Genomic DNA, 25,297 nt, shown 5'->3' with positions numbered 1-25,297 from the left:
AGGACCTTGAGGTGGGGCAGCTATCCTGGGTTATCCAGGTGGGCCCGTGCCGTCACAAGGGTCCTTAAATACACAAGAGGGAGGCAGGAGAGGGAGAGTTGGAGAAGAAGGTGGGAGGTCAGAAGCAGAGGTTGGAGTGATGTGATTGCTGGAAGGGGGCCATGAGCCAAAGAATGCAGGCAGCCTCTAGAAGCTGGAAGAGCCAAAGCAGCAGAGTTTCCCTAGAGCCTCCAGGAAGAATACAGCTCTGCTGACTTCATGCTTTAAGGCTAGTGTGACCTATTTTGGACTTTTGACCTCCAGACCTGCACTGTCAGATAATAAATTTATGTTGTGTTAAGCACTGCATTTGAACATGCATGGCAAAACTGAAAGGGACCTGGCACTTAGTAAACAGTAACTGTTCTGTGGCCCAGAGTCCCAATTTCGGCCATTCTGCCCCCCTGCTCCCACTGAGCACACTTGCACTGTCAGACCAGAGCTATGACCTCCGTTTCTGGTGGCAGAAGTGGGGTACGGTGAGGAATCACATTTTCTCTGCGTGGCCTTGACGTGCAGATGCCGAGATGAGAGACTGACCCACCCCCAAGGCTCTGTGGGCTCAGCGGAGAGGGAGGCTGCCACTTGGCCAGCCCAGCTCCCTTGCCTGTTGTCTAGAGTCTGAGGGAGGCCGGTCCCCTGCTGGGGCAGCTCAGGGGTGTCTCAGGACGAGAGGCCCCTTCCTCCTGGGGAGGGGGGGCGGTAGAGATCCTCCTAGCCAGCACACGGGGGGCCTCAGAAGCTTTCCGGTTGGGCACTGTTTTGCCCCGCTCTTTGGTTCACTACTGAAACGATGAGAGCAAACCTAGTGTCTGGCGTCTGCACAGTTCTTCAGTGGCCACAGCAGTTTCACGATGAACTCGGTCTGTCCCTTTAAGGCCAGCAGGCCAGATATGCCCCTTGTGGTGTCTGAGAGAAGGCGGCAGCCGGGAGCTGCTGAGAGCCGCCCTGCGCCCTTCAGCTGTTAAGTGCTCGGCGCTGGCAGGAAGGGCATCAAGGGGCCTGGCTTCTAGCTCTTTGGTGGTTGCCTGTCAGCCAACAGCAGCCGGACCCCCGACTCCCAGAGCCCTTGTTTGATAGCATCTTACCAAGCCAGAAGCTTCCTTTTTAAATATACTTATTCACTAGTGTGTCTACTCCACCTCTTTGTAAGATATTTGGCTTAAACCAGCCCAAACCCCTCGTTACTAATAGTTTGGAGAAGCGAGTCTTTCTGGACAGAGACCTATGGGAAAACCACCACCAATAGCAAACGGAGCGCATCTCAGAACCAGACTTGGGGTCCAGCCAGTCATTGTCAGAGGCGCCAAGTGCCCGGATTGGACTAGCTGTTTGGTGGGTGCAGGGCCTACCAATGCAGGCCCGCAGTCCAACCACCCTCTTCCTTGATCTGGGGAGTCTCCAGAGTGACCGTTTCTGAAGTGGGTCCCCTGACAGGTGTGGGAGTGTGGCTGGCTGGCTACAGGAGTGGATTTTGCTCAGAAATGACAGGCCACTCATTTCACAATTGATGTCTCAACGTCGTGCTGGTCAGTCTGCGCTGGGAGGACTCTGTCCCCTGCTGGGCCTGGCACATAACAGACACTCAGCAAATATTTGCTCAAGGAACCACACTGGCAACCAAAGGAAGGGTCACCAGGGAGGCAGATGGTCATCTGAGGGAGTGGGCCTGGAGAGGGGACACAGGAATCTGGAGCGTTTGGCCCTGTATCACGGGCCCTGCTCAGAACATTGACTGGGAAAGCACATGGTGCAGGTCGGGAGGGGAGGCTTGAAGTTAGGAAGGTCTGGATTGATCAGGGGAGGAGATCCCCACAACCACCATCACCCTATTCACTATCTGGCAATTTTGTTGCAGCTCCTGGTGATAGGTTCCAATTTAGACCCAGGGCAGGGCATTGTAACCAACCAAGATTCCCTCCTGCCCTCCCGCCTGGGAGATGAGGCAGCAGGAGCAGACGTCTGGCTCCTTGGCAGGCACGCCAGCCTTCCGAATTCTTGATCTGTGCCGGTGGAACGGGCTGGGGGCTACCACAAAGTCAGAGAGACGAGTAAGGATCTGTCAGCAGGGCTTCCATCTTCTAGAGCTCAGACCTCAGGGCCTGCATCCAGGAGGCAGGGCCCTGAGCTCATCTCAAAGGCATCTTGGCTGCATTCAGGAGGGCGTGGCACCTCCCATAAAAGGTTCTTACAAATCGTTTGAAGTCGTCTGGGTTTATCGCTGTTTGGTTTCAGAGACACTCCCAGCCTTCCACGGGCCTGTGTACACACTCAGATGATTTCTAGAAGACCCTTATTGAGAAGGCTTTTTCCTGTTCTAAACAGTCCCACAGCGACTTTCTGGTCCACCACGGACTCCCTCCTCTCCCTCTTCTTCCTAGGAACTCCGTATTTCCAGCTTTTGTAATCTTTCTTCATAGAAGGGCCTTCCATCAGCTATCTGTCAGCCGTGGCTGGGACCCTGCTAGAAATTCTACCTTGCCCTCTGGAGTCCAGCCGTGGAAAAAGCGGGAAAACTATAGCAAAAGTCCCCTTCCATCCTAACACTTAGAGTTGATCGTATCCCTGGGCTGACTGAGGTCACCCCATAAAGGCCCCAGCCTGTGCCAACTCTTTGAGGTCCTCCTTTTACTCCTTCAATAGTACGCTCTCAAGGAATGTTTTCCACCCGACTCAGCAAACTCTAACGTTCCCTTCTGAGGGGCCAGAGTCCAAGCCAGGTGCCTGACGACCCAGCATGGAGCCGAGTTCCGCCTTCTAGAGAATGCTCGTCTCGCAAGGCGGGTGAGATAAAGCTGCTCAAAGCCCCACGCTACACGCCCTCAGCCTCCAGCATTCCAGCTTCCAGCCTGAGCGTTTCTCCCAACTAGACTCCAAACCACAAAGGCAAGAAACATATCAACGTAAGATCATAATCAGGTGTTTATTTGCACAATCCCCTACGGTCCAACCAAGTTACTAAGTTGTAAGTGCCCACCAAGAAACGACTAAAGGTCTTACTGCAACTTGGGTCTGGAGGTTTTTAATCCTTTTTTAGTTCAACATAAATGAGAAAGAAAAAAAATACTCTGACATTTTCAAAGAACAGAAATAGGAAAGTATGTTCATATACATTCAACATATACTGCGCATATTGGTCACTACAATACAAAGCAATGATTTTTTAAAAGTGTAGTTCGCAAGATGGCACGGTTAATAGGCTCACTGGCTTTCGTCTGGGTGGTCGCAGGGGGGCGGCAGTCTGCTCGGTCCATCAGCACCGTGAACAAAACAGGCTGAGCACGTGGTGGGAGGCCAGCATGGGAAGTGCAACGAGCCCGGAGAAGTCAACAGTGGCTGTCTGGGCTGTCTCGGTTGCTTCCAGAAGGTGAGCAGCTGGTGGCCACACCAAGTGGAGGGGATTTGGGGACCAAGGAGACACGGAGAGATCCCAGGAAAGGCTCTTGCACTGCAGAAACCCACTCGAGGGATACCGGGTCCAGGAGCTGAGCTGCCAACATCAGTGAGAAGGCCAAGCTGCATGGGGATCCTGTCAGCAACACCAGGATGGCCATGCTGGGAACCCGCTTTCCTCTGTGCAAATTCAGGGTGAAAGACTAGGAGGCGCCGGGGGACCTTTTACTCTGCTTTCCCAGCAAAATGGATCAAGAGTCGGGATATTTAACACCTCTTCCTTGTTTTGAAGATCGGAAGGCGATAACCCAGATCCTCTGTCAGCCCCCAGCCAGCAGAGAAGACTTTGGTTTCTAACAGCGAAGAAAAATAAAGATAATGACACAAATAATAGCTATTGCATATGCACTGCTTCAGCTGGGGGAAAGGAGACCACTACATCTGTCACTGGCACGAGTGAGAACGGTTCACAATTACAAGGTCTAAATAAAATACTTTGAACAAAAGGTGCAAGTCACAATTCAAATAGAACAGAATCTGGTTAAACATTTCTCTTTTAAACAAAAATTCCTTTTGTTTTTATTTATTAATAATAATAATAACAATAATAATAACAATAATATCAACATTTACCAAAAACAATTCCTACATGATCAAGAATTAAAATAGGGGCTGAGGATGCCCAGGGAGAAGGAGAAGTTAGGAGAGAGGCAGGACCCAAGACAACCTCCTGTTCTTCTTGCCTGTGACAAAGAGGCTGAAAAGGAAAAGCATTACATGTATGTATATATGGATGTATACGTATACATCCATATATATATATATATATGTATATATATATACGGAGCAACAATCCTTGTTATAGCACAATATAAAATGAGAATAAAAGGTGACACAAAAGCATAGTGTACCACTGTCGGGTGTTCAGTCCATGGGTAGAACCAGCAGGATGATAAAGGCAACCAACTTTCCAGGTTGTAAGAGGGGAGCCGAGTTACACACCAAACAGATGTTCTAACTGGCAACCCATCGACGCCAGGCCACTCGCAGCCTCCGTGCTAACATTCTCATATGACCTTGGCTGGGCCAGACATGCTTTTCAGTGGATCCCAGCAGCAAAGACCTCTCCAGGTTCCAGGCTTGGGGTTTCTCTTTTTGCTCTCCAAGGGCCAAAGGCTGTCATCCCTTCCTCTGTCTCTTTCTCCAGCTGCTAAGATTCCAGAGGATGTTACCCTCTAGCTTCTGCTCCTGCGGAAGAGCAGTGCAGGGACTGGAGGGCGCTCTGTGGACGGAGGCCAGGGAGGGGAGTGGCTCTGCGCCCCTGGCCACCGTACACTAACTGCTTTGCTCTTCTGTCTCAAAAAAAGGAAAGAAAGAAAGAAAAAAAGAAAGAAAATCACCTCCAAAAGAAAACATACTTAAAAAAAAAAACAATCAAAAACAATCCAAACCAAAACCAAACAAAACCACCAACTCAAATACACCAAATACACTTTCACGAAAGGCGGCGAACATGGATTTCCTGTTTATTTCCTTGGTGACTTGGTCATACAGGCGAACGTGGCAAAATCCCCCTCAGAACCCAAAAGAACAGCACGCTGATGAACCAAATGTGAGGAAAGGAGCCGACATTCTGGGTGGAGGGAAACACAATGGCAACTTGGCGCAATGCTGCTAGATACTGTTGGTTTAAAGTCAACCTTTTCATTCCCGCGCGGTACATAAACCTGCAACAGAGCAGCAGACACAGAGGATTAGTTTCCAAAGAGAGAGACTCATATATTCCACTGAAAACTTAAAAAAGAAAAAAAACACAGGTGCGCTTTACCTCAGATATTTAAAGAGCTCTGCCTAGTGTGGATTCGCCAGGTGGCTTAACTTCCATCAAGTCTTTTCTGTCAATGAATTCTCAAAGACAGAACCGATACCACCTGCTGTGTGCGTTCAGGCGTTACTCCAGCCAGACTGGACTGTTTATCCGTTCTCTACCACTGGCCTCTGATCACACATTTCTGGAATATTTTGCCACTTGCAGCACAGCCTTAACAAAATCTGGCTGGCCATGTTTTCTTGCTGAATTTCATCCTTCAGGACTGAGTTCAAGGGTCACCTCCTCTCCCATTACCCTGGCCAGAGGTCCCGTCTGTCCTCTGAAGCCCCAAGCTCACTTACTCTGTGGAGGCTGTGGCACCTATAACACGTCTTATCCCCCATAATTCAACCAAGGGACTATGGCCAGCATCCACCCCCAAACAACTGGCGTAGTGCTTAATGAAGGAACAGGAAGACACAAAGACCTTGATGGGAAGAGTGGCGTTGTCAAGTTCACTGGCTCAAGTTCACGTGGAAGGAATCTCCTGATGGGATCAGGAGCTGGTACTGGGCCGAAGGGCTGGTCTGGCCCCAGCCAGGGTGATACTCACCCTCCATCTTTTGCTACACGCCTGCCTGTTCCATGCTGAAGGAGACCTCGGGGTGCTTGTAGCTGAGCAGTATGTCTGTAATACACGTGGACGGGTAGCAAGAGGCGTTTAAATGCTGGCTGCCGTCAGTCAGGTCTGGATGCTCGTGACCTCCAAGACTCTCCCCGCATTCTGCAAGACCAGAAGCAACATGGGAGATATGCGGGCAGCGGGGTGGTAGGTAGGCAAGAGGTAGACGGAGGTGGAGGAGAAGTCTGAACCTTCCGTAGCCCGACTCCCAGCCCTGAACTCTAGCTCAGAGCAGGCCCTCGGTCTGGCTAGTGACCGTGGCTGGGGGCCAGGCTCCTTCCTGTTGTCCCCAGTGTCCGTTTTTCCCTCTTCCTTTACAGTCTCCCACCGTCGAGCACCGTCAGCTCCTGTGGTGTGGAGGACACCCTCGCGGCTGGCAGACACTGACTCCTGGGCACGCTCTGTACTCAGGACACTGCCCTAAACACTTTAAACCCCCCAAGCTAGTTAATGCTCACAGCACTATCTAGGACAGGGGCTCTGTCTGTCCCTTTACAGGGGAGGACCCTGGGGCTCAGAAAGGTTAAACGCCTTAACCTGTGGAGCCAGTAAAGGGCAGTGAGAATTTACCGCAGACCTGTCCGCTCCCGAGCCTGGGCTTTATAGCAACTATGATACCCTCCCTCTACTGGTCCTAAAGGGAGACAGACATGAGGACACGGTGCCCTCTCATCAGAACCAGAAAGAGTTATGGAAGGAGCATCTTAACAGAGCGCTGCAGACAGAAGTGTGACGCCCCTGCCCTCAACCCGGAGGCGCGCTCCTTCACGCACTCACACTCGGTGCAGGAGAACTGGGGAAAGGCTGTATCCAGACAGAACCCCTTGGGGATGCCGTGGCTTCCCATGGGCTGTTTGTACAAGAGGGGAGTAGTCACTGGTGACCATGAAAGGGGGGCCCCTCCAGGAACTTCTCCGGGCTGCCCCACGCATAACACCCCTCACCCTCATTCTCCCCATCCTGGAACTGCTGGCTCCCCATGAGCGAGGACTGACTGAGAACCGCATCTGACATCCGGGCAGAACTAAGTGCTTTCCCAGCCACGAGACTCATGCCAGGCAAGTTATCCAGCTGCACCTGCAGGAAACAATTAGGGAAAGAAGTAAGGATATCAGAAAACGCGCCACCCTCAGGGACCCCTAGAGACAGCTGTGCCCTCCAAAAGAGCCCAGGCAACGGCCGGCCTCAAGCACTACCACCCAGACTCCCTTCCTCTGCAGGGCCATCTAAAGGGGGACGCGGCAATGGTGACCCCGCGGGAAGCTGAGGCTGGGGCTGGGGGTAGGGTGGGAAGGGAGGGGCACGGTGAATCTCAGCTGGTGGTCAGATGCCCTTGACATCTACATGGCCTTCCAGTGCCAGGTTTCTGACCTATCTCATTACTATGAGGAGTCTGTCTTAGGACAGCACTGTCAACAGCACTCTCTGCGAGGATGGGAATGTTCTGTACCTGCCCCGTAGGAAGCCAGCAGCCACAAGGGCTACTGAGGCCTGAAATGTGACTAGTGCGACTAAAGAACTCAGTTTTCAATTTTATTTTGTTTTAATGACATTTAAAATTGAAAAGCCACACGTGGTTGGTTGCTGCTGTATTAGACAGTGCTGCCTGCGAGTCTGCCCTAAAGAAACGGCACTTTGCCGAGTGGATTAGCTCCCTTATCTGAATAAATCCAATGTAGCTGCCAGAAAACTAACCAAGAGCCTGAAGGCTCATTTGCTGGGGCCTGAGTTTAGACTGTCTGGGGAGAAGTTCAATAACTAAGACAAGAGGAAGCAGACGGCAACCGTTCTCGATTCCTCAGTCTCAAATGTGGAGCTCAGGTTCTACGGAGATGCTCCTGGAGTTCAGGATTGCTTGTTACGGTGATTCCGAGAAATGCTCCCTTAGTGCCCGGAGGTGCTGCACTCTGGCTGAGGAGAAGGAGAGTATATGCCACCCCGCATTCCTAAGTTCTGTTTTCAAGGACCCACTTCCGGAAAGCAGGAGGGGGCCGACATACATAAGCGTCGTCACTGTTCTGGATCGTGTGGTGTCTCTGGAGGGTCCGGGGCCTGTGGTGTTCACTGACTGAGGGGTGTGCTGGGTACCCAAGTCCATTGTGATCTGGCAGCTCCATTGCTTGTCCTGGAGAACTTCTATCCATGCAGTTCCCTAGGACAGACTCTGAGGGGACAGAGCAAAATAGGGTCAGCAGACCTAGAGTTTCTCCCAACACTGGCAACTCTCACCAAAGAAATGTCTCGCCAGGGCCAGCGGGCAATGGTGAGGGCCACGTGCGCACTCTCCGCTCATCCTCAGCTGGCTGGTGATGCTCAGAGGAGCCTGGACCAGCCTGCCAACCCTGAGTCTTAACAGCAAAGCCGAGGCTCTCTCTTGCAGGGATCACACCCTTAGGAGAAAAAAAATCCCACATATCAGTGGTTGGCTGGATCACACTGAACATTTTCTTTTTTTCTTCATTTCTCTGTTGATTTGACAGTGCTATGTTCCCACACCTAGATGCACAGAAGAATCATTCTTGGCGCTTTCAGGACCTCTAGCCTAGAAGGATGGCCTCCATCCTGTGGACGCCTCTCTCCCCTTCCTTGGCTTCCCCTCTGTACACCACCCAGTCCCCTCCTCTCCTCCTCTGACTGCTGCCCCCAGCTCCTTCGCTCTTTACATTTCTATCCTTGACTGTCTCTCTCTCCCCACACTTGCTTTGGCAGTATCATCTATTTTCACGACTTCAACTACACTGCTTCTCTATAAAGAATTACAGAAATGCTCTTTTAAGCTCCAGATCCAAAATTCTAACTATTTACTAGGTATCTTTCAACCTGTCCAATTCAGTTGGACTCAACATGTCCAATTCTAAACTCATCAGCTTTCCCCCACAACCTCTTTCAGACATCCTGGTTTTGGTGCCTACTTTCCTAATCTTCTGGGTATGATGAGCTTGTGGAGTTCATATTGATTCCTTACTCCTGGTTCCACATCATCTTAAGTCAGAAGAATGTGCCCCTCCAATGTTGGCCACTTCAGTCTCTTTCTTACTAATCTCACTGCTTCCACTGAAGTCCTGTTACCTCTTGCCTGGATCACTATAAAAGCCTCCTAACCATCCCTCTAGCACCGTCCTACAAAGACTAACCTTTCTATAGGGGAGCCCCAAACCCCTCATTTTCACAACACCGTCCCAGCCTCTCTTCCCACGAGTACGCCACACGACTCTCCTCTACATTCTAAGCTCTGGTCAAATGGGACCATGGACAGTTCAATGCATTTGCTCTCACTGTTCTCTGTCTCTGGAAATGCTTGATTCTTTTACTTCCATTCCTGCCAATCCGAATCAACTCATCCTTCTAGGTCCAGCTCAAATGTTATAATTTTTATGAAAATTTCCCTTTCAAACAGAAATAGATCTTTCCTTCCTTTAAACGTCAGAAGACTCTATTGGACTCTGATTACTCTAATGTTATTCCTGGCACCATCTTCAATTGCATACTCGTCTTAAGTATTCATACTAAACTGTAAATTCTTGGAAGACAAGCCCTCATGTATTCTACGCATGTTTGTGAGCCTTCACTATTCCAGAACACTGTCCTCTTCCCAGTGTTTAATAATAATCTCTTTAACTGATATTAATAAACACTCTCTTAATGTGGGTTAGCCACCTGTCAGAGTCATATAACCCTGTGGACTGGATTTTGGGGAGAAAGAGGAATTCACGAAGACTGAGTATTTCTTCTTCTTGACCAAGGATGGTCAAGAAGAATACCAGGGCCACACCTAAGTTGACAGGATCCTCCTGGTGGCACTCCTGGCTCCAGTCCTTAAGAGCCTAGAACTTCAACGTACGTTTTCTTTGCTTGGTTGGTTTTTCTGGGTTAAAGCTCCCTGGTAACTATTGGGCTCATCTCCTGATGAACTGTACCTTAGCGAGACCAGGTTTTTAAACAAATTTTAATAGGAAATACAGTCCTAATGCTGCCATCCCAGTATCTATTTGAATAACGAAAGTAAAATGCACTGCTTGAGTGATGGTTAAAGGGTTTCAGGTCTCTATATTCAAATGGTCTCCGTAACCATCAAGGTGAGGCCTGGGTTCAGGGGCTGAGGCAGGACGGGAAGGGAGGGGAACAAAGTGACATGCACGTTGCTGGTAATGCAAAACGCTCTGGAGAAAAGTGAAAGGATGGGAGCTTCCAAACTACCAAAAAATGAAGTCAAGTGAGAAATCTTTTGAAAGTTCTTTGAGCAAAGAGGTCAAAGGAAGAGCCAGGAGCCACCGCTTTTGCTACTGAAAGCTAAAAGCCAGCAGCGAGAGGAAGATAAAAGCAAGCCTACGCCAGGACTTGCTCTGTGGGATTAGGTCACCCATCCTACCCACCCAGCCCGATTCCTCTCAGTGGACATAGCTCACGTGCTGGCCGCAGGGCCAAACAAAAGCCACCGGCAGGAAGTGGTGCAAGGCTGCCTCTGTGGAGTGAGGGCCTGGCTCTTGAGTCTGCTTTGCCAGGAAGGAACACGAGTAGCTGCTTCTTACTTTTCCGAAGTGTTTTCTAATGCCTATACTTTCTTCTTTGATAGCTAACCCCATCCACTCAATTCCCTGGGGCTCCTTTTTTCTGGACTATAGAGCTGGATGCAAATCTCATGAGCTGCACCTCCTTGCTCTCCCAAAGACAAACACGAGAGCTCTCCCGTTTAAAGATTTTTAAAGGATGATTATCAAACGTGAGGAAATGGCGAGGCTAACAGCATGTATAAGCCCTGGTTCTCGACATTCAGTTCCTTCCCACCTCTTCCAGAGGCCTCACTGTGTTTATCTGATACGTATGCTGAATCTCCCTCCCCCAACCCACCTCTCTTTTTTAAATCTATCTTTATTCCTGAGAATGGGGTTTCTCCAAACCCAAACACCTACCCTCCTTTTGGCCCTGCCTTTGAGAAGGTCCCATGGATGCTGTCCTCCTAGCCTGCTCTCTTCACAGCCTTTGGGTCTGGTGCCAACACACCTGAAAGTGCCACCAAGACAGAGCGAGCTATTGCTTGACAATCACATGACGAGCCTTCCTGACTCCCTGGCCTAGAGCTCAGAAGCACTAGCTCTGGGGTCAGGAAGACCTGGGCTTGGATCCTGGCTTCACCAGGATTCCTGAGGTGGGGGATCCTGGGCAAGTTAACTGACTTCACTGGGTCTCAGTCTCTTCATCTGTAAAACAGGACCTACTCCACAGGTGGGTAAAGGGCTTACTTGAGCTTGGTACTCTGTTATGAGCTCAGTAAAGACTCATACTCATTTTAGAGATGTTACTTCTGAGTGGATGGGGCACAATGAACCAGCTGACAAAAACAAACAAGAAAATGATTTTATCACAGAATCCTGCTTCCAGAATTACGGGGGCAATTTACCCACAGGTAAGTGAACAAGTGAGTCACTGAAACTGTAACTTCCAGGAAAGAAGCCTCTGGTTTAGGAGCGACAAATGGGAGTTAAAAACTAGACGAAAGGGAGCTCCCTGGCGGTCCAGTGGTTAAGACTCGGCGCTCTCATTGCTAGGTCCCAGGTTCAATCCCTGGTAGGGGAACCAAGATCCTAGAAGCCTCGAGGCACAGCCGAAGAAACCAAACCAAACCAAACCAAAATCAATCAAACAAACAAAAAAACTAGACGAAAAAGAAGCCTATTAAGGACTTCCCTGGTGGCACAGTGGTTAAGAATCCGCCTGCCAATGCAAGGGACACGGGTTCGAGCCCTGGTCCGGGAAGATCCCTCATGCCACGGAGCAACTGAGCCCGTGTGCCACAGCTACTGAGCCTGCGCTCTACAGCCCGCGAGCCACAACTACTGAGCCCACGTGCCACAGCTACTGAAGCCCGCGTGCCTAGAGCCCGTGCTCCACAACAAGAGAAGCCACCGCAATGAGAAGCCCGCGCACCACAATGAAGAGTAGCCCCCGCTCGCCTCAACTAGAGAGAGCCCGCGCACAGCCAACAACAACAGCAACAAGAGCCTATTAATAGGAGTTGGGTAACAAACCAGGGCTCTGTCTGTTCAAATTTCAATATAACTCACAGGTCGAAGATCTGGAAGGGCTGGCATCTTTTGCTTGGCAGATATAACTTGGAAGGGGTAGAATGGGAGGCAAGAAGGCATAAAGAAAAGAATATGACTAGGAATTCGGGAAACTTGAAGTCAGGTTCCAGCTCCCTCACAAACAGTGTATGAACTTGAATAAGTCATTTAATCTCTCCTAACCTCAGTTTCCCTATCTGAAAAATGAGGGTTGTTTGGGGGCTCAAGAGCTAACACATGTGTAAGGGTCTTTAATAAACTGTAAAGGACTACACAAGAAAAGTATTTTTAGTAAGAATGTTGAGTCCTGCGTTTAGAAGTCCCCTGTGACACTCTATAGGTGAGACCCTCTGACCAGTGTGGCAGCTGCGGGGGCGGGGTGGGGGAATGCGGGCATGTGTGTAAACAGACCAAGCCTCTGGCCAAGGAACGGGAAATTCGGGCTCAAATCTTTGGCCTTCTTTATGCCAGTTCAGCAGCTGGAGGAACTATGGAGCTCACCACAGGATATATAAATAATGCGGAAAGAGGACTGCTGGGGGCAGAATTCTCGGGTATTTACCCAAGTAAACCTGAGACAGTACAGGAGGAAGGATGATCATCTGATCACGCAAGGGGAATAATTACACAAACGGACCCAAAGCACAGCGCCCACCTACCCAGGGAACCTCGGGGCAGCTTGCACAACTCTCTGTTGAATCTGTCAATGTTGACTCATCCTTACTCATTTACTGGGTTTTAAGGGAAAATGAGAGAAATGACATGTGCACATCCCTCCTAAAGGTTCTGAGGGGTAAACCCTCCCAGCCTCTGTCATCATGTGACTCCTCTGTGAAGCCTGAAGTCCACCAATGCTGCGGAAGCTGAGTAGGCTCGGAGAAGAGGATGCAGTTTTCTTTGTGAGTTCAAGCTGGTAATCTCACTGTGTAAACCGGTTATGCTATCGTAGTTATTTGCAAAGTAAAAAAATAAATAAATAAATCAAGTGTATGTAATACTACAGAGGGAAGAGAAACCTTACTTCTACTTCTGGAGTGGCAGACAGGAGATTACAGGCAGCATGGGGCATGTCTAGCCCTGAACCTTCTACACATTACAAAGAGACCTTTGGCATGTTGCCTGCTCAGCGCTCTGGCAGTGCCTGGCCCTGCGCTGATTGGTGGCATACGGCCGTAAAAGAAATAGGTAAGCATGGCCGCTGATACGATGGCATGTAATTTTCCTTGACTAACACCAGCAATCCCTGATAATCGACCCTTAAGAAATTTTAGAAAGATGCCAGTAGCTCTGCTCGTTATAATTATACCTCTTACAGCACTCATTACGTAGCGCTTCATTTAAGGCCATTTATGAGCTTGTCTCTCCCAACCCCCAGTACGAACTCCCTGAGGGCAGGTTCTCCACCTTTTCATCCCTGCATTCCCCACTGGACCTAAAATACAGTCTTGTGTTGATCTAGTCATTCAATAAATTTTGCTGAATTTGCTCTATCACAGAAGTAAAACGTGAAGTGTTTGGGGGCCCGTGTGTAACTACACAGAGATGGAGGTCTCATCAGAGCAAGCAGCAGGCGTCGCCCCAACAAAGACATAAACAAGGACGGGCTGCACCCTCGTGCCTGCAGGGTGGTGGGCGGAGCACATCACAACCCGTTCTTGGCAGAAGGAACGGCAAATTATCGGATGATTCTTTGGCAATTGTAAAACTGTGAGCTCTCATGTTTTTAAGAGTAGAATCATGTCAGGTTAAAGCAGGAAGAGATTGTGGAGCCTAGTTTCTCCTGTAAAAGGGATCATAAGACATACGCCCAAGGTGGGTGTGAACACTAAATGAGTAACTGGCTGGAAAGCACCAAGCCCAGAGCAGACCAACTCTAAACACCTTCTCGGAGGGGGCACCCAGCTAACATCCCTCACGATGGGAGGAGCGGTTAGGTGTCGGGGTGGTCACAGGTTTAAGGTAAGGACAATGGGGGCGCTTCAGGATAAGAAGAAATTTTAAACACACATAGGTACATCCCCGGAGCGATTCTAACTCTAACTCTGGAGTGGCTTTGGGCTTCCCTGGGCTATTTTTTCTCTATTGCATTATTTTACTATACTGGATTCTAAACTCACAGGGTAATAAACTTGGGGCTTTATTTATTAAAGATAATTGTATATATGGTTCCAAAAGTCTCAAAATAGAAGTCGAAAGAGGTTAGAAAGAAGCAAGGTGAATAGTATTCAAGAAAAGGCATACGCCGTAGCTAAGTTAAAGAGTAAGTTGAGAGTAAACTGGGCAGAGACAGGAAGGATCATCTCTACCATACACTGGCAAGCAGGGCAGGAGCTAAGATTAGGGCTTCTAGCAAAGCTCGTATCAAAGGTCAGGAAAAGAAGATTTAAGAAAAAAGAGGGCTTTGGGGGGGAAGCCAAACTGATCATGAGGCAACAAGGACAGGGTAGTTTTGAGCTGAAACCTTTAGGGGTGTACTTATGGCTTGACTCTTCCAGAAACCACAAGAGATGCTTGCAAGGAATAATGGCGGCGATGGTGGTGGATGTAAGAAGTTAGGGGGAAGGAAGTGGCCGAAGTAACCGTAATCACTCAGCTTGGGGAAGAGGCGGGAGGGACTCGTCAAAAGAATCCTGACTGCGGGCTTCCCTGGTGGCGCAGTGGTTGAGAGTCCGCCTGCCGATGCAGGGGACGCAGGTTCCTGCCCCGGTCCGGGAGGATCCCACATGCCGCAGAGCGGCTGGGCCCGTGAGCCGTGGCCGCTGAGCCTGCGCGGCCGGGAGAGGCCACGGCAGTGAGAGGCCCGCGTACAGCAAAAAAAAAAGAATCCTGACTGCAGTTTCGGCCTGAAGCGAAGTGAACTGATTTAAAGCTGCGGGGAGCTGCTGGAGCCAGATCATCCTCTGGATTTCAGGAAACCTTGGCCCTCACAGCTTCTACTAACTCCTTCACGTAGACTAGACTTCAGACCGACCAAGGCAGCTTGCTTCCCCCCAGAAACGTGCCTGAGACACTCCCACCCGCTGGCCTTTCCTCATGCTTCTCCCCTAAATCCAAACGGCAAAATCCTTTTCATCCACCAAGACCCAACTCAAATGTCACCTGCTGCGGGAAACCTGTCCCTGCTCTGACGGAGAACTGGTCTCTCCCTCCCCTGGTCTGCCACGGCACTTGGACCAGCCACGTCCTGCCTTCCTTCAGGCCCCAGACAGACCTGCAAGCCCGCTGAAAGGGGGTTCCTCTGACAATCAGGGGACACAGGCGAATTCAAGCCCCCTGGTCTTCCTGTACATAGGAGTCACACAGGAGGGAAAAGTGAAGGGAATTCAGAGAGAGTATTTTTGAAGAAAAATATTTCAAAAGGTTATTTTCACACGTGGCAATCCAGGGTGCGGGTGGGGAGTGTGCACTACTGTGTGCTCGCTCGCTCGTTCCCCGAGCCTTGCACACCCAGCGTGTGCTCAGCGAGGGTCTGCTGGCGTGAAGTGAGTAGCTCTCGGGTTCAGTGCTACTCCCGAGCTGTGGGCCCTGGGGGCAAATCACTTAATCTGTGCCTCAGGTGTCTCACTGGTAAAATGGGGACAGTAAGAGTTGTGAGGATTAGACAAATTCATATGTGAACAGCATCTGGTGTCTGGCACATGGAAAGCACTACGGAAGTGTCAGCTTTTCTCCTTTTCTGGTGAAAGCTGTCATTCGCACAGGAAGCTTTCCCACAGCATCCCTGATGCCGTCAAGCTGCCTCTGCTAGAACACTCCCAGCCACAGGAAGCTCCCAGGCTGCTGAGCAGCCTATTCTGGAAAGTTCTCAGGAAGGTCTTCCCCAGGGAACTGAAATCTGGGGCAACTTCTATCCTGATCTTGGTTCTGCCCCATAATATGACCCCATACCTTTTCCATCTGACAGGTATGATAGCTCTCCTGAGTTTCTTACCCCGAGCCTAAACATCCCCAAGTCTGTCAGCCAATCCACATATGGCCTGGCTCCGGAACCTCCCACCATCCTACGTCTGCCTAAAAACACAGCAGCCGCAGGTGGACACGATACGTCTGACTGGTGCAGACCTCAAACCGGATGGCACCCATCTGCCCAAAAGCCCAGGATTTAACTGGAGTTTTATGGAACCACACCCCTATCAGTGCTTAATGAGCACAACGTGAAGGCACCAGGTCCTCTGCAGGTAAACTGATTTAGAGCCAGGTCTTCCATCCTGCTCTGTGCCAGCGGACCCAATTCCCCCAGGAGTTGAGTTTTGTGTACTGACTTTAAAAGGACAGGGCAGGAGAGGCAGGCAGCTTCAAGAAGGGGAGGATGGGGAGAAGTGCCCAGCTTCGGGGTTGTATATTTCATGGAGAAACTCGTTTTCAAGATCTGTGATGATGGGAGGGATGTCAGTCCAGATTTCGAGTAGGGTGAATGCCATGACACGAGTGGAACAATGTCTTCTGAGTATAAGTTACTGACAGTAATCCCAATCTCCTCCCAAATGAAAATGAATGTGCTCGCTAATTATACAGTGATACTAAATGAAATGGCATGGGGTCCCTTATGATGCTGTAATATTCTGTGTTTAGCTTATTAACAAAGTGATCAGAGTAATAATAATACCTCAAATTATTTACATCATACATTCAGATGATCCAGTGTGCCTCTCTCTCCCTCTCCCTCTCTCTGTGTCACACACACAAACATTACGTATAAACATAAATACATACGTGTATGTTTTAATCTTCACAAATACTCTGCAAAGGACCGTTATTCCTCCCGCCCTTTTTCACAGATGAGGAAATAAGAACCTGAGGTTTAAGTGACAAGGTCACTGCATTCGTAACACAGGCATGTCCAGGACTGAGGGGCCCTGACTGTTAGTTCAACACTACTTACACTAAATCCTATTTCCTTAGCACTGGCTGGCTTTTATTCTACCGCAGAGGTTAAAGCCAGCTATTCTGATGACAGCCGAGAAATTCTGGGTTCTAAGGAACCACGGTACAAATATAGGAAACAGGTAATATACCTTACTGACTGTACTATCTGTATGTTAATTGTCTATCACTCTCTTTTAAGTTTCAAAACAGATCCCCTTCCCCACCAGACCCCCACTTCCTACGTGCCTCTCCCCTAAACGGTGCTGCAGGGCTTCTCAGGAATTCTTTTTTTCTTAGGAACCCAGAGTACCAGCTGAAGAAAGGTAATACTGCTGAGCTAACTGAATGAGGGCAGACTGGCCCAGGACTGGCCTTTGCGGGGCTCTTACCTCGGCTGGACACCTTATTTCTATTGAACGCAGCAGCTGGCTGTCGGTACGGATGTATCCCCAACTCCTGTACGTGACTCACGGTTCCTAGTAAAGATTCAGGGTCCCCGGGCCCGCCAGTACTCAAGAGCAGGGGGCCATCGTGGCAACCTTTGGTCAACGTGTTCACGTTCTTCCTGTCCGGAAAGCCGTCCTTGGCCCCCTCACACGAGCACTCCTCCTCCATGCTCTCTGAGTGCACAAGCGCCGGCTGGTGAGCGTAACCGTGGGTCGGGGTGGGTGAGGAAACCTGCGAGATACATTCTTGCGCCCTGATTTGCAGAAGATGCTGGGGGCTGGTGTGGTGGTGGTGATAAGAGTCAGCGTTTTGATACGGTAAAGCCTGGCGCTCTGTCATACTCTGTCCCCCGAGGCCGGGAGCCAGACTCCCTGCATCCCCCTGGTTCATATGCCTGAACAGTTCTTGGTACTCTTGCTGCTGCTGCTGCTGCTGCCGCTGCTGCCTTTTAATGAGCTGTGCAAACTCTGCTGGGGGCAGCCGAATGTCCGAGTGGCCGGTGAGCGAATGCCGGGGGGAGAGCAGTCCTTGGAGGATGTGGGGGACCTGCTGGTGTCGGGCGTAGTCCGGCGGCGTCGGGGACAGCAGGGCCTGCTGCAGCGCCGACGCGGTATAGTGCGGTGGCTGCTGATGTGCGCTGGGAGGGAAGGTGGGGAACTGGTCAAGTGGAGGGACTTTCAGGGCTTGGGTGGGAGGTAACCCCACTCCTGCTGAAGGGCTGTAGCTGCTGGGGGAACCCCGGGACTGGTCCGAAAACAGATGGGGGTGTAAATGCGCCTGGTCGTAGTTAGCAGGGGAGAACCGATTCACGTTCAAGCTGCAGACACAAAAGGGAATGAGTACCAGGCATCCATGTGACAAGTGTGCTAGACTCCCCAGGGGAACAGCTACCACGCTTCCTCAGTGGGGAGCCCCCGCTGGTACAGAGGACTGCGGTGGACGGGGCAGGGAAGATGGGGATGTATGCGTCGTCCCCACCCATCCCCTCTGGTTGAAGGTAGCAACGTCACTTGAACTATTAAGATGTACCCATCTCTTAGAATATGGGTGACAGAGAAAGAAAGAATCCTAAAAGAACAGACAAGGGGAAATGGCATTTTTACCAACTCCCCTAATTGGCCACTTTCTTCTTTGCAGACATATAGTAAGGTAGCTTTGTCCTTGTCTTCCTCTGTCTCATTAGCATTTTGACCCTGGGTCAATATACAGGTTTCAAGTCCGTCCCAAACCCACCACCCCAATTTTAATAAGGCTGAAATGAGCACAGCCCAGTCAGAACCCTTCTCCTTTCCTCCTCCTCTCTCACCCTGCTAAGGGGCTTCCTCCCACCTAGGTCACCTGGAGAGGCGGCTAGGTGACCCTGGGCCGGCTTACCTGTGGGCCTCCGCACTGTCGGCACTCAGCTGCTTGGACAAGGGCCGGTGCCCGTAGCTGAAGGCGGCCATCAGGCTGGTCCGGTGCTGCATCTGAACCTGACTGGCGCTGGGGCTGATGGAGACGCCCCGGCCAGCAGAGCCTGCAGCTGTCCCGGGCATGCTGCTGAGCATGTCAACAGGCTCCTGGACTTGGATGGTCACCTGCTGTGACTGGGGAGGCTGCTGTAGGCCCAAGCAGGTCAGTGCCACGCTGGGAGGAGGGGAGCAGTTCTCAGGCTGCTGCTGGAAGACTGCACTGCGGGAGGGGAAGCCTTGAAACTGGGAGGGAGATGCAGCACCTGGAGAGAAAGGAACCTCAGAGTGACCAAATGCCCGGGTTACCAGCTGGCCGGAAGTCACGGGAGCCAGTGAGGACACTTAACCTGCATACCACCCAGAGCAGTGCTTCTCCAACGCCAGGATGCCGAAGGCTCCTCTACAGGACTCGAGAAAACACAGGCTCTCCTGGGCCCGACCCGCGGAATGCCGATTCAGTAATTTGTAATTCCAGGAATTTGTCGTTCCAATAAGTTGCCCGAAAGCTGGTCTGTAGATTATTCTTTGAGGAGCTCTGATCCAGGGCAGTGCTTCTCAAACTCTAACGCACATGCAAACGGCCCGGGGATCTTGCTAAGATGTAGATTCTGATTCAGCGGGTCTGCGATAAGATCTGAGATTCGACTCTTCCCACCGATGTTGTTCGTCGGGGACCCCACTTTGGGTAGGAAGGGCCTAGAGAGCAATTTGAACTCTCCAGGGGATCTACACTGGGTGGCGTTACTTAAGAGATCCTCAGTTTTTGGAATACTAAATGCTCAGAGTGCTGGTCTCTGAAGGCCCACACAGACTAGGGCACACTCATCTTCACCTTCATCTAAACGCCCACAAGCGAGGAGCCACGTGCCCAGTGGATCACCAAACCCAGGCATGACAGGAGGGAAGGTTCCGGTAGTCGCCTTTCATTGGGTAGAGTTGGAGGGGGTTTTATGAAAAATATTATTAACGGTCAACCTTTACTGAGACCTATTTTGTTCTGGAGACTATCTCAAGAATTTCACATATATATTTATTCAGTAAATAGTACTAGCATCCCTATTTCACCTTTGAGCAAGCTGAGGCGCCCAGAAGTTAACAAACTCGCCTGAGGTCTCACAGCTCAGGAGTTGGTAGCAGAAGTCAAACTAAGGCAGCCTCCCTCGAACACTACGTCACTCTGCCACCCGACTCGATCGAGGGCTTGAGGCACTCAAGGCTAGGCCTCACTTCTCCCTGCGCACACCACGGTTCGGCATAAACCTCTGCACTCACCGTGAGGCTGGACCATGGCGCTGCTCATGGGGGGAGGGCTGTTACTGGGCGGTCTGAAGAGGTGGTTGCTGGCATGGCTGGGGGGAGGGCTTGCAGGCTGGATCCTTAACCTTGAAAACAACAGAGCCAGATGAGCAAACGCGCTTCCGGAGGTGGCAGGGTGGCCTTGCAGTTAGTTTCCGCCATTTGACACACAGGCGGAAACTACTTCTTTGGTTTTGATAAGACTCCAGGCTAGAGAGACATGCACAGACCGCCCACCACAGTCTACTTAGAGCCGTCCACATCTTATTTCCCCAGACTTCCCAAGGGGGCAGAGGTCACTGTGGGCCTCCATCTGGCCTCCTCTATTACTGGCGTCAGGTTACTTTGTTCACGGGGCTAAGAAAATGAAGCGGCACAGGGAGTCGGGGTTTTAGGGGGCCACGAAAATTGACACTGGCCTCCCTGCTTTTCAAGTGGGTTCTTCCAAGGTGAATGTTAGAGTCAGTCAGTATCGCCCATGAGAGTCAGGCCAACAGCTTAGGCATGAAACACCACGCTTCATTACCTCTGGAGCTGGTGGGTGAGGAGGGCGGGCTGATTCTCACACGCAGCCTGAAGGGGTGGAGAAGGCTGAGGAGGACAGATAGAATCCTAAAACAAACGCGGGAAAGGAGAAAGAACACTCGTGAGCTTGAGGATTAATGAGAGCCGTTCTCGGGAAGGGAAGAAACTCTCTGTGACCAAGATTTATGCTATTGTTGTTCATCAAAAGGTTTGATTACCTTTACTCAAACATAGCAACCATGCATACAACTCAGCTCCTCTTTGCCCTGCGGGATCTCCTCCAAAGTTCACAGGCAAATCAGCCCGAAAGCAAACTCCAGAGGAGCTGGAGAAAAAGCAAAGAGGGAAGAGGCCTACTTGAATCTGTTGCTGGAGAATTTGATGGTGCTGCTCCTGCTGGTACAGCATGTGCTGCTGCTGGGTCTTCTCCAGGGCTCTTTCATCAATCTGCCCCCCGTACATCTTCTGCAGCTGCTCGCACTCCTGAAGGGAAAGCGGTTAATACAGATGGGATGCAGCCAGGCCCACGCCGCGTGGTGATGTCAGCAGATGCAGATCTGCCCCCAGGTCTCACGGGCAGAAGGAGCCACACAGAAGAACAGTGTCCTTGAGGAGCAACTAACCCATTTACGTAGGCATTTGTGTACGAAATACATTCATGCTCTGTCCTGGCAGAACAAAAGGAAAACACCAAGATGGCCTGCGTACAAGCAAAGGTTCCAGTGTGAAATCTGTGTACAAAGCACATGCCACTCGAAGCTGGGTCGTCAGGAAGGCAGAAAGGAAGCTGGCCCTTTATAAAGCCTGGAGGTGCACTTCCTTCCTCTGGGAGCGCCATTCCATACCAGCTGGAGAGGATGCCAGGTGGTAAGAATGCAGAGCAGGCTCCAACAAGACCCAGTGCCCATAAATCATGAGAGGAATGCCAGGGTTGCTTCGAAGGACGTTCCCTGGGGCCTCCCACTGAAACACAAGCCCAGAAATTCCTCTCTAATGAACTACAGAGACAAGGGGAAAATTTAGTCCCTTCCTGGGGAAAGCTGGACATAACAAGAAGTAAGGAGAGTGTCAGGAAGCTATTTGCTTTGGAACCTCTAAAACTTCAGTGCTGCTGACACGAAGGGGGTAGAAAGTTTAACACCCGGGTCCTCCTGCAATAGCGGTCTCTGTTACCCACGCTTCTCCAGAGATGCCTGCCATCTCTTCCATTACCTGCTGCAACTGTTTGATGCTGCTGTTGTTGCCCATTTTTTCCAGGTGAGCTTTGAAGGCCTGGATGCTGGCAGCCCCATCAGAGAACCGGCGCACAGGGGAGAAACGCTCCGTAGGGAGGTGCAGGGTGTTGGAGTCCTTGTAGGTAGAGCTGAATACATGGGAAGAGAAGGTTAGGGGCTAGGACTCAGGGGTTTTGACCAAATCACCTAGGGACACTGCTCCAGATGAACACAAAGCTTGCTGGCTGCACGTGCAGCCCTGCACATTACGCCATCTCCACGTCATCTCCAGAGGCCAGTCGTTTCCCTAGCCTGCTTCCCTTCAGAGGTATCCAAGTGACCATCGTCCATTTCCACTTACCTTGAGTTGGCTTAACATCCAAGCCCGGTAAGGTCCTGGGATCAAATACATCCGGTTCTTACAAATACACTGGGTCAGAGAGAACAGCTTCACAGTATCCCTCAGGCCCAGCTGTATAGGAACTCTTGCTTTTATAATCATGTCTCTATCTAGTGCCTTTAGAAACCTAGAACAAACCTACCCGTCTGACCCGAAGTTTTCCCTGAGCAGCATTCTCCGTATGATGGACCAGAGGGAAACTACAGTCAACTGTGGGGTCAAAGGTCTGGCCTGGAATTCACAGGTTTTGTGCTAGAAAACGGAGGGTGCAGGTTAAAGTGGGTAAAATGGGGACTTGTGATCCCCAGATGGAGACAGCCCATTCTTAAGGAATGTGGGCCTCAAGATCCTGCACGTACCTGGTCAACGCAAATAAGGTTACCTGCCGTGAAAGTTAACTTCTCAGAGCAGTGGCACCCTCCCAACCTGCTAATGAAAGAGGAATCATGTGGATAACCTTCAAAATGACCCACTGCTCAATCAGAACGCAGCCAGTGTCTTACGGAAAGAAAGAACAAGCTATCGATAAGGAATGCCTAAGACAGCATCAGAGTTAGAAGCTACCACCTGTACTTGTTACCTAATCAGAAAGAGATGTTTATGGGTTGAGGTAAGCAGATAAAAGGCTGCCAAGGCAGCATTCCAGCAGCTGATGGAAAGGATCAGGATTTCATGTCAAGGGCAGAGGTGACATCACACTGAGCCATGGGTGAAATGATGGACCACCTTGCCAGTCACTCCTTCTGGACTGAAGCAGAACCAAGGCTAAGGAAGAGGGTTAACAAGCGAGTTCAAACGCGGCAGACAGGGAGGGACTAGGAGGGTCTGGTGACTGTGCAGAGGGGTCAAGAGGGTTCTGGCAGCAGGTGGAAGCCCTTCACCCTCTCTTCTCTAACGATGGCTCCTGTTTCAGACTCTACCTGAAGCTGAACAGGAGGGAGCTGATGAAACGAACACGAACATGTATCTGGTTCAGCAACACAAAAGACAAATGGTTTTGGCAGACGCACTCCAGAAACAGTGATCGTGAGAGCCGCTCTCAGGAGTATTTCCTCAATACTTCTTATTTCTGCTTCTACTTCAGGTGTTTGGAGTCAAAGCAAGCAAATACTATTGTCTCCTAAAATTTGATTCTTACACTTGCAATATATTCTGATAATGGACACATTTCTGATTCATTCAGAAAGTCATGTTCTTCAAGGAGTTAATATGGCCTGTCTGCACAAAACACATTCTCTCCCCTCAGAGCAATACTCCCAGGTCCGGGTATTTCATGGCTTTTCCAGAAGATCAGGTTGTGAACAGACTGACACCCCCGGCAGCCCAGCACAGCAGATTCAGTGGAACAGTTCTGATGCAGCTGCTCATTTTGGAAGCACTGATAGTATCAACTGTGTTTTATTTTTATTAGCAATCATGTTCAAACTCAGGACAGCCTCATGTTAGGCTGATATTCCCACTACACTCTTCAAACAGGGACTTGGCACCCCACCTAGATAAAATCCATCTGTGTCAGTTGTTTTTTGTTGTTGTTGTTAATTACACTTAAATTTTTTTTTTAAATTTTAACTTACACACTTCCCACATTGAGAAGGTCAGTCAGACCCATCTTCTGTCTCCATGTTGGACTTCATCTATGATACCCCAGAAGAATAGATAATATGTGCTGTTCTTGAGTCATTTCCTCCAGCAAATGAAAGGAATTCAGTAATCTATTCAGGCTACCCATTTGCAGTGTTTTATAGCCTGGGAAAGTTTCTCTTTTCCCCTGAAGACTTACTTCAGCCTCTTGTGTTGCCATGTTTTTACAACCCCATTGAGACACGCTGAGGTTGCATAAATGCCCCACCGTACACAATCTGTCACTCATAAAACATTCATTCCAATTCGAACTGGCTTGACCATAGGAAACCCTCTACCAGGAGTGTTCACACAAAAACAGGCAGCAGACAGATTTCCAGCAGGCAAGGCCTTGACAATGACTAGGCAGGGTGGAGACCACACAAATGGAGCCGTGGGCCAATGTGGTCTTTCTTTAGTAACAGGTGTAAACAGGATATCAGGTCTGATAAAGGCAGACTAGGGAGATGCGCTGAGCTTCATGCTTCCCCCATAAGAACACATCCTGAGGAGCACCTGAATCAAACAACGATTAAACCCAAAGGCCTGAAACTAAACAACAGACCCTGACATAGGATGAAAAATTAAGTGTGGGGCTATAAAGGAGGGGAAGATAGAAACAGGGAGAAACAAAGTAATAAAGGGTCTGTTAGGTAACAGTGTAGAACTCAGTTATTGAGAAATCACAGAAAATGTTTGGAGTGGAAAATGCAGCTAATAATCACTCAAAGTACTCTCGATGTAGTATGGTAACAGTGTAGGCCCTGAGAGATTTTCCTTAGAAAAATACTGTCTTCCCGTGCCATCAGAGTTTTATTTGAGAAATGTCATTTCTACTAATAAACCATGTTCACTGCATTATTCATGGTCATTTATAAAAGCTTATCTTCCTCCTTTCTAAGTTCCAACGTGGCACTAATGAAGTCTCAGTCTGCTCAGAGGTCACCTGTCTCTGCTGATTACCTCTGATGCCCAGTGGGTAACTAGACACAATAAAAGCACTGTGTCAAGACTGCCAGTGTGAGCCTGTTGCAAGACTGAATAACAACACATTTATAAACTTAATCTCCTTGGAATCTGCTTTCCAACCTTCCCAAGTAAGACTGCTTTTCGCTGTCCTCCCAAAAAGATTGAAAGAAAATAAGCTCTAGCAACTGGTGGTGGCTTTCAAAGTGTGGCCTTTGAGCTTGGGGACAGCTTCAGGATGGACTAAAGGTTAAGATTTTCAGTCATCGAGGTGTTCCCAGAAGATAATCATCTTCTTAAGCCAGCAAAGTGTCATACCCCTCTGTTCCAAGGCTTACTTGAACTCAATTTTGTGAAGTTTTCTTGGCAAGAAAGGTTACACTTGTTTTTATTTCTTTAAGACAATGAATTATAAATGTACCAGAGACCTACTGAAAGATCTTGCCGTCAGAATATTGCAAGGATGACTTTTCAAGCACAACACTCAAGAGGATGCAGCATCTCTGCTCTACCACTCACAAAGGAA

The 25,297-nt window shown here is 49.9% G+C and overlaps 1 protein-coding gene across 1 annotated transcript in view; it reads right to left on the bottom strand.

The window, feature by feature from the left end:
* Nucleotides 1-2,971: 2,971 nt before the first annotated feature.
* The window catches only part of SIK3 (SIK family kinase 3), a 248,309-nt gene continuing 225,983 nt past the window's right edge, over nucleotides 2,972-25,297 (bottom strand). Inside the window, exons 16-25 of the mRNA XM_082845541.1 lie at nucleotides 21,784-21,934; nucleotides 20,929-21,054; nucleotides 20,573-20,658; nucleotides 20,023-20,132; nucleotides 18,674-19,013; nucleotides 17,242-18,116; nucleotides 7,925-8,088; nucleotides 6,869-7,001; nucleotides 5,856-6,026; nucleotides 2,972-5,159 (exon numbers count right to left, since the gene is read on the bottom strand). Coding sequence (XP_082701667.1) covers nucleotides 5,869-6,026; nucleotides 6,869-7,001; nucleotides 7,925-8,088; nucleotides 17,242-18,116; nucleotides 18,674-19,013; nucleotides 20,023-20,132; nucleotides 20,573-20,658; nucleotides 20,929-21,054; nucleotides 21,784-21,934 — 2,143 coding nt within the window. The 3' untranslated portion in view covers nucleotides 2,972-5,159; nucleotides 5,856-5,868. The remainder of the gene's footprint in view (nucleotides 5,160-5,855; nucleotides 6,027-6,868; nucleotides 7,002-7,924; nucleotides 8,089-17,241; nucleotides 18,117-18,673; nucleotides 19,014-20,022; nucleotides 20,133-20,572; nucleotides 20,659-20,928; nucleotides 21,055-21,783; nucleotides 21,935-25,297) is intronic.

Source organism: Leucopleurus acutus (assembly GCF_964270905.1).
Source record: "Leucopleurus acutus genome assembly, chromosome: 8".
Classification (NCBI taxonomy): domain Eukaryota; kingdom Metazoa; phylum Chordata; class Mammalia; order Artiodactyla; family Delphinidae; genus Leucopleurus; species Leucopleurus acutus.
This window is presented reverse-complemented; position numbering and strand designations above follow the sequence as displayed.